This window comes from Galeopterus variegatus, unplaced genomic scaffold (assembly GCF_000696425.1).
Source record: "Galeopterus variegatus unplaced genomic scaffold, G_variegatus-3.0.2 Scaffold767, whole genome shotgun sequence".
NCBI classification, from domain to species: Eukaryota; Metazoa; Chordata; class Mammalia; order Dermoptera; family Cynocephalidae; genus Galeopterus; species Galeopterus variegatus.
Window position 1 is genome coordinate 164217 of NW_007726878.1, and position 9454 is coordinate 173670.

Here is a 9454-nt window from a genome sequence, read left to right on the forward strand (position 1 = left end):
TACCATAAACATTCCTCTCTATGAATGAAAACCTTTCAGTATAGGGGGTCCCTGTTTTCAAACTTTTGAAGGAGATTGTTGAGGTCACTGTGAACTTTCTTGGGGGTTCTTCATGTAGTGCAGTAGGTTTGTTTACATCAGCATCACCACAAAGATGTGAGTAATGCATTGCGCTATGGTGTCACTAGGTGTTAGGAATTTTTCAGCTCCTTTGTAATCTTAAGGGACTACTGTCATATATGAAGTGTTGCTGACCAAAACATCATTATGGGGTGCATGACTGTAGTTTAACTGTCTTCTTAAAAAGAGTGTCGACTTTGTTTTTGAAATCTTATAATTTAATACACACACACACACACACAAACATGATAGTTTACAGTGGAGTATGCTTACTGGTTTGAGATGTGTATTTTTGAAACCAAATATGAATTATTCATTTTTTAGGCAAAGTAATAGGAAAAAATGGAAAACTGATTCAGGAGATTGTGGACAAGTCAGGAGTTGTGAGGGTGAGGATTGAGGCTGAAAATGAGAAAAATGTTCCACAAGAAGAGGTATGTTATAGTGTGTTTCTGGTTTGTCCAATAAAAGCAAATATTTTCTGTTGTTTTATTTGACATATTAATTTAGAGGTCTCTAATTTACACATGATGTGAATATAAATATTTTGATTATCAGGCATGTCTGATATAATTAATGTTAAAGTTGTAGATATTGGCCTCCATCTGTTCTCTAAGGCTGTGACTTTGGATTAGTCACTTTAACCTATTTAAGTCTTATTTCCTGATCTTTAAAATGAGTAGTCATACTTTTTTTTTTTTTAATATGAAACATAAATCACTGGGTCTGACGTTAATGACAACTTAATGAAATAATCAAGCACTTTTTAAATGTTAATGTTGCTGACAGTCAAAATTGGAACACAGATTTTCTGGTTACATTTTTTTCTGGGCATAACATCTCTTCTTCATCTTTCTCGCCTTTAAATTTTATAACCCTCATTTTTATTTTTGTAAATAAGTTTTTCGGTAGTGACTTTTAAAGTATTTGTATGGGGTGGGGGGGAGCGAGGGGGTGCTTTTCTGTGCCATAGTTCTCTTGTTTAAGATACTATCTCAAAGTGCCACAATTTTTACATATTTTCTAGCCTTTCGTAAAAGGTTCTCTTAGCTGAGTTAAATCCTTTGGGTTTTTGTTATTTATAATTTTTGCATTCTGTAATTTTATATACCAAAACTATTTATAATAATTTACATTCTTAAAATATCATTGATACAATAATGGTGCTTAAAAATTCGTCCTGCTTTTCTCTTTTGTGTTTTGTGTGTTTTACCAAGGAAATTATGCCACCAAATTCCCTACCTTCCAATAATTCAAGGGTTGGACCTAGTCCCTCGGAAGAAAAAAAAAATTTAGATGTAAAGGAAAACAGCGCCCATTTTTCTCAACCTAACAGTACAAAAGTCCAGAGGGTAAGAATTATTTGTCACTTTGAATTACACTAAAAGTAATTTCTTTGACTCAGATGTCACAATTGGTGTTGTGGGTGTTTTCTCTGGTTAGACTTGTAGGCTACTCATGTTCTAGTTTTTCAAATGTGATTGCCAGCTTATGAGATATTACAAAGCAAAGTGATACATGTTTTTCACTTTATTCACAGTGACAAATCTTATGCTATAATATAAAATAATGGGGTTGCATTTAATAGTCGCATTTTTCTTTTGAGGGTGGACTTCCTTTTGTCCATGCTGTATCTCTTTAAATTTTGCAGGTGCGATAGCTCAAAATGTACCTTCTGTTAAATGCAGTAGTTACTACTTAAAACCATATTTTAGAAACTGGTTTTCACTATTTGAACTAACCTAACTATTTAGAAATGGGTTTAGAAATCCTGCAGTGAAAGTCCTGCAGTGAAAGTCCTGCGTTCAGGCTTCTGTGTATCATTTGTTATAGTTAATGACATCACTTGCATTCCTTATACTGCTTTAGGTGTTAGTGGTTTCATCAATTGTAGCAGGGGAATCCCAGAAACCTGAACTCAAGGCTTGGCAGGTAGGAAAACATTCCTTGAAAAATACATTTTAAGTTTATATTTTAATGTTTATTCCCCTTGTTAAGAAAAACTACAAATGATCATCAGGGTTGCGGGCTGGTGGAGGAGTGTTTGTGGGTATGTGTATCCATTGCCCTGGCGATAAAGCTCAAATGCCCTCATGCCGCTTATGAGGCCTTTCCCGGTTACTTGTCCAGTGTCATCCCTCATCAGTCTTCCCCTTTGCTTGAGCCATACTGAAGTACTTTGAGTCCACTGAACATTACCATACTCTCTGTTGTTTCTAGATGTATGCACAGGTTTAGTCTGCCTGGAGCACTCTTTCTCCTCCACTTGTCATCTTGTTTTGGCCTTTCTTCTTGTGAAGCTTTCCTTCCACAGGTTCCCCACCCATGACTGGGTCAAGAGCCTTCCCCTTCCACGCTCCAGGCTGCTCACCCCTGGCATAGTACTTATATGTAGATATTTACTTGTTGATCTCCTCAACCATATTGTAAGCTCCCTGAGGGCAGGGCCTCCTACTTGGCCCATGAGAACTATTTATGGAAAAGATGTTACGACTCAAGAGAGTAAAAACAAAAATGCCATTTTACAAAGAGAACATAACTGCAAGAAGGTGATTGGATATTCCTCTCTGCTGGGCAGCTTAGTTCTCATCACAATACAGGGGATCAGTTTTTCCTTGTGTCCATATTGAAATCCACCATTCTACTCTTGCCTTTCTTCATTGTAATTTACTATTCAGGTACATTTCTGAGGTGCTTAAATTAGAGTGGCCCTTTGGTAGTCCAACAGTTTGGACAAGTTGCAAGAGGAAATATTTTTCAGTGATTTGGTCCAAAGTCAATCTGACTAAATCTGTAACATAGGATTTTAAAGCTTATTTTGGTCATATTTGCCCCAAAGGGAAGGAATAGCATTCCAGCATATGGTATTTTGGAAAATAATATGGTTAATGGCTTTGTAACAAATAAAGTTAGTTAGAGAAAAAAATTCAACAGCCAACTCAACGTTTTTGAGAAAACAGATCTGGTCATAGACCTGATTATTTCCATAATTCATATATTATTCAATGAAAAAAAAAAACTATGAAGACCATGGGTTTTCAGTGTCACCTGATTCTCCAGGTGGTCATTGCCACTAGGAGGCATTGCCTTGCCTGCTTGGTGAAGGTCAGTCTGCTAGCAGTATTTCCTAATTTTTCAGTTTTGTTCCCCAACAGCCACATTCATGTGGAGAGGAAAAAAAAAAAAAAAAAAAAAAAAAAACTGTTCTAGCCCCCATATACCTTTAAGATGCTGTATACTAAATGTAAGCAGGCAAAAGCAGCCCAACAGTAGCCATACCTATCAAATGAATGCTCTTTGTAAAAGTGATACTTTGCTCAAGGGACAGCTTCTTGGCTTCTCACACCATTTAACTTTGTCGAGAAAATCATAATATATCCATATCAAAGCTTTTCATTATTCACTTGTGAATATCAGTAATCATGAGTAATTTCTTCAGTAGCAAAATATTAAACTATTCTCAACTTTGAATTTCTGTTGTAATTGCCAGCTTTTAGTTTGCACAACTGTAGGTAGGCTTGCCTATAAGTTGTGACAAGAAATAGGTTTTTTCTTTCTTTTTCTCATTTATACTGATGGGCTAAAAGTACAGATATTTAGTAAGCACCTTTTAAGTATCTAAAGTAGTATCCATGGAGAGAAGATCAAACCTTCCTTATGATTCAAGCTTTTAAAATTTTCAGAGTATGTTATTGAAATGTGTATGGGCTTGTTAAATTTTATGCTCATGGGTGTGTCTAGATTTTTTATTTCACTGATTAATTACACAAGTGCATTTTTATTTATTCTAATTCTTTTTTGTTTGTGTTTTGCTTGTATTCTATTGACTTGATTAGCAAAATTGATTTAGTTTTTACTTTTATACCCTGGTATCTGATTTAAACTTTTTTTTTTAAAGAATTTGATCTATATAAACCTACAGTAAATGAATTAGTGTTTTATATAGTGAATGAATTAGAGCATTTTGAACTATCTGTTTTGTTTATGCATCTCGTGTTAAAGCTTGTATAATTTTGAATCATATAATTTGTGATTTCACCAACATTTAATAATAGTCTTTAAGAAATAATAATCTGATGCATTGAAGGGGTTGCTATATTGATCTGCCCTTATTCACAGTAGATGTGTAAAATATTCCAACTACTCTTGTTTTCATGTATTGATTTATATTTTCAACAAACATTTGTGTACCTATTGTTCAGCAGACCCTGTGCTAGGAATTTAGTCATTATTTGTGTTTTTCAGATTAATTCATCATTAATTTTATAGGATCATTGTTGCAATTTCTTTTTCAGGGTATGGTACCATTTGTTTTTGTTGGAACAAAGGACAGCATCGCTAATGCCACTGTTCTTTTGGATTATCACCTGAACTATTTAAAGGTGAGAACAGGAAGAACTTTAACTTCTGATTCTTTTGTACTAAAATATAAAAACTCCATAGTAAATCTTTCAGCAATTAGAGTTCATTCTAGCCTTTGCATAACAATGTATGACCTGTAAAAAAATAGAGAAAATACTCACTTTGTTTAGCTTATATTCCTTCTAAAAACACAGCTCAATTTTTCATCATTACCAATTTGAGGACCAGCATCCCAGTTCTCAATAAATTTCCATTTTTCCCTTTATTCTTCTGTTAAACCCTTACACTCAATTTAGGTGATCCTGTACATAGCCTTTTAATCCAGTTGATCCTTTCTACCTTTTGTGAGTATTTTTCAGGCCAAAGTCTGTGTCTGTAACACTTGACTTTGTTGTCCCTTGTATTTCATTTATCAAGGAAATCCCTGTGTTCCATGAAGTCCTCTATTTAAATGTTTGCTCTTCATATTTTTCTCTCTACTCTGTTATTCAAAATATGAACTGTTTGTTCTTCTTGTAAATGCTGGTTTTAGTTACTGTTTGTACAGTTATGCCTCCTCTAGATTACATGCTGGACAATAGTACCCAGGAGGCTACAAGGTGTAGTGGAAAGAGTAGTGGATTGGCAATCCAGCAATTTGCTTCTAGTCTCTCTTTAGCCTTGAACTAGCTATGTGACTTTAGGCAAGTCACTTGCCCTGTCTAGATGCTTTTTAAAATTCATTTTGGACAAACTGTTCTATAATTTAATGAAATGGAATCTTATCTACTTCATTAGCAAAATTTCTTTGTATTCATATGTATAAAAATTGTAATGTAGCGGTTATTGAGTAGTATTTAAGGAGTAATCCAACTTTCTATTTTATTTGTCACTGTCTTAATTTTTTTTTTTTTTTTTTTTTTTGCTGATTTCTTAAATAAAATGATTTCTACTTGTATATAAATAAGAGAGAAAGGAATAAAACATGCAATAGCTGGGCATTTCATTCATTTTTTGGTGGTCAGTTAATAATTAAAAGTGGGAAGGTTTCATCCAGCAAGGTTTGTATGGGTAGGATACCTTTTTGGTTTGCTTGTTTCTGTTTTACAGTGTGTTTTATGTGTAATCTGTTGTTTGTGTTTTTCTTCATTGTCTTACCTTAAGTAATTATAAAGACCTGGATAATTAGGGTTGCACTGTATCAAATCCCTTGTTCTTTTGACTAATATTCTTTCTTAGATCCTTTGAGTATCTTTTATTGGTTATCAGCAGCTGTATTTTTGCTATTCTTTTCATCACTATATCTTCCCTTGATTATTGGGCCTGGCATCTTTCACCAAAAGGTGACTGCTTTGCCCCAGTGAGATAACCTGGACAACCATTCTGCTTTGCAAGATAAACTCATTCCATGAGCTATGGCTATACTTTTGGATGAAGCCACTCACTCAGCCTCAATCTCTCCTTTGCTCAAGTCCTATGTAAAACAGTTTCTGGTTCAGAGCACAGATGAAACTCACCTAGATCCTTAACATGACCATTCTTTTCCAGAAGTTGCCACAACCAAGATTTTATGAACTTAGCTGTACAGGGGCTTCTCTAATGACTGTTCATGTAGGCAGTCTCTCTAATGATCTCTGGTGACTGAGATACCCAGTAGTACTATAGTTATGGTTCCGATTCCCTGTAGCCAGTAAATGAGATGTTTTTGAGTATATTGGAAGGACGGGGTTACAAAATGAGGTTTCATCTGCAAACACTGTGTGTAAAAGTCTTTAAGTAGACCCTAGGTGTATGTTTTGATCAATGGAATGTGTACTACTTGTCCCACTTGTTCTAGCAGAGTTGTTGTCTTTAAGAGGATTTCAAGGTAAGACCCAGCTATTTTTGATCAGCTACTAAGTAGGTTTTTTTCCTCCTCATGTAAGGAGTATAAGCATTTTCAGTTCATGGAAAATAATTGTTCCTTAATTGTATAGTCACATCCAAAGATTTACCATAGTATATGTTCTTTTAAAACAAAAGATGGCCCAATCTCAGTGCTTTGTAAATTAAGATATGAAGTGGCAAATCTATTAAATCTATTTACAGTGTGTGATTTTTAAGGTTAGTTGGTTAAACCTTAAATGTCATTTATCTGTATTCATTTATCTGTACTAAATAACCTATCACCAAGAAGTCCTAAAACTAAGCATACCTGTGCCTTAACAGTGGAATAATTGGATATTAGTACCAAATCAAGCAACTTTAAATTTTATTCAATATAACGTTAATGCTGAATATTTTTGTTATATCTTGTGATATCAATAATGTTATCTATGGTAATTTTCTTTTTAAGGAGACCATACAATTTGCTGATATTTCTGTGTAACAGTGTTTCCTATAAATTTAGAACTGAAATTGAACTATTTCCAGTATACTTTTTATCTGATGAAAAGGAGAAAGGTATTATTAAGTAAAATGTCAAATTATTTTTACTGTTATCTTGTATATTTTAAATAGGAAGTAGACCAGTTGCGTTTGGAGAGATTACAAATTGATGAGCAGTTGCGACAGATTGGAGCTAGTTCTAGACCACCACCAAATCGTACGGATAAGGAAAAAGGCTATGTGACTGATGATGGTCAAGGAATGGGTCGAGGTAGTAGACCTTACAGAAATAGGGGGCACGGCAGACGCGGACCTGGATATACTTCAGGTACAAACTAAGCATTTTACTCAGTAACTTTATCTGTTCCTAGACTTAATTGCTGCTAATCTCTAATATTCATTAGAACCCCATTACAACAGTTTCTCACTACGCGGTTTCCAATTCTCAATGGGTCAAACTGTGTTGCAAGAGACTCACAGAGTTAAAGCCTGATAATGACACATACAGTTCACAGGGCAGGTGTGAGTTCTGTCCATGTTCTGATTGGGGATAAATCTGCTTACGCCCTTGTGTGTTTATGACTTTCTTAAGGCCTCTTCTGATTTTATTATTGTATAGACAAAACTTTTTTTATTTGTGTACTGTGGCTCATTTTTTGTCAGGCATGTGCTGGTCATACTTGCTGGATGGACTGTGTAAATCAGGGTTCTGCAGCCTATGGCTCATAAAGTGATTTTGAGTGGCATGGCCAAAGTCAGCCCTAGGCACAGTCAAGAAGTAGGCGAAGTTTCTCTTTGTCTTCCCAGCTCTTCTGTCTGCGCTTCTTTCTCTCTCCCAGTACCTTTCAGTGAACCCAGTTCCCACCTGTCAGTGCCTACTGTCTTTCCTGCTTAACTGTGTATCTACTATGTAACTTGCTATGATGGTGTAAGGTATAATCCATCTCACAAATATTTGCATTTCAAAAAGGAACTCTTTAAGATGGAAAAGCCTTCAAGATCCACAGGAATGAAGCTATAATGGTGAAGCTATAATTGGTCATTAGCTCCAACAGAGGAAGAGAGAGAGGTAGTAGAGTGGATATTCTGGAGTTGGGGAGAGATACCTACTCCTAAGGCCAACCTTGAACCTAACCCCTAACCCTTCTCCCAACACTCTGTTCTTTTTACCAATGGATTTTCACCTCATAGTGGAATTCTTTTCCCCACTCCCATCCTCTATGTCATTAACCCCCTCAGGCATAATGAGTTTATTATAGTAGTCCTTTATTAATGATCAGTTATTCCAGTGGGAGTGGGAGGGAAGGTTGTGGACCAAGCATCAATCAAGTGTATCCCTGTTCAGCTAGGTCCAATCCCTTACTCCACAAAAGACCCTTTTCTGATACAGTTGCCTTAGTGGCCTTATTGCCATCCTCTCAGAGGAGATGAGAATGTACATTCCCTTCTGTCCTTGGGCCAAATCTTGTTAAAAGGAGCTCTCTTTATAGAGGTTTTGTTTATCAAGGTATTGAATTTAACTGTTACAGAAACTTTTCCTCCAGAGAGCACAGATGTTTAAAGGAACACAGTTTAATGATGTGGTACACTCAAGTTTGAACTTAGGTGGCTAATAAAATACTTTTTTTTTTTTTTAACGAGAACCAAAAATATTTATTACTAAATCAACCCAAATATTGCAAAGCCCTTCATTTTAAATTTAAAATCATTTCTTTGACAAAATGGAAGGTGGCATTGCTCTTTGGTGGGCTTATAAATTGGGAAGAGCATTGGATTACCCCTGAAACGTCTCTGGAAGCTTCTGTTAACCTCTTTTTTTTTTTTTTTTTTTTTTTTTTTTTTAAAGTCGGACAATGGTATATAACTTTTAACTCTCGATAGGAACTAATTCTGAAGCATCAAATGCTTCTGAAACAGAATCTGACCACAGAGACGAACTCAGTGATTGGTCATTAGCTCCAACAGAGGAAGAGAGGGAGAGCTTCCTGCGCAGAGGAGACGGCCGGCGGCGTGGAGGGGGAGGAAGAGGACAGGGAGGAAGAGGACGTGGAGGAGGCTTCAAAGGTACAGAGGTCTTCATTATTATCAAGGTGAATTTTAACAGCTGTCAGAATTTCCATGAAAAAGCTTGGTGATGCAATGAAGTATTTTCAAGATCTCACCTCTCCTGTTTTGTGCTGGTCATTATAGGGAAGGATCAGCCTTTCATTTGTGTAGTAAGTAATGATATTAGACAGCTGCCTATGGTTCGAGTAGAATATATGAATGAAAACTGATAATTTCTTCAGCTTTGGAGATTCAGAGCACAGCATCTGATCATTAACTCAGATTGAGTTGTAATGCAGTTGATCCAGAATTGTAATATCTTTGGAATATTTTCCATTTCTTGGTAGCAGGCTAGATTATTAATCCTTATGTATCTGGTATCAGTAGGCTCTTGTTTACATTTTAGATTTTATGGTTGGTCTAAACAGACAGTGTGGGAATAAAGAAATTCCAATAAACATTTTAGAATCAGTAAATGTTAAAAAATGAAATATTTTTAATATATTAAAATATTTTTGGGCCGGCCCGGTGGCGCACTGCTACAGTGTGCCGCTTGGGAAGCGTGGCGGCGCTCCCGCCG

The 9454-nt window shown here is 35.7% G+C and overlaps 1 protein-coding gene across 12 annotated transcripts in view; it reads left to right on the forward strand.

Moving 5' to 3' along the window:
- Nucleotides 1-9454, forward strand: part of FMR1 (fragile X mental retardation 1) — a 37232-nt gene that overhangs the window by 22836 nt on the left and 4942 nt on the right. For 3 of the 12 annotated variants that reach the window (XM_008572238.1, XM_008572240.1, XM_008572248.1), the window contains exons 10-15: nt 445-554; nt 1338-1472; nt 1990-2052; nt 4416-4502; nt 6961-7156; nt 8710-8892. In XM_008572238.1, the coding sequence (XP_008570460.1) occupies nt 445-554; nt 1338-1472; nt 1990-2052; nt 4416-4502; nt 6961-7156; nt 8710-8892 (774 nt within the window). Of the gene's footprint in view, nt 1-444; nt 555-1337; nt 1473-1989; nt 2053-4415; nt 4503-6960; nt 7157-7874; nt 8068-8709; nt 8893-9454 lie in introns of those variants that run through there. The other 9 variants (XM_008572239.1, XM_008572243.1, XM_008572242.1 and 6 more) reach the window with 6 other exon arrangements.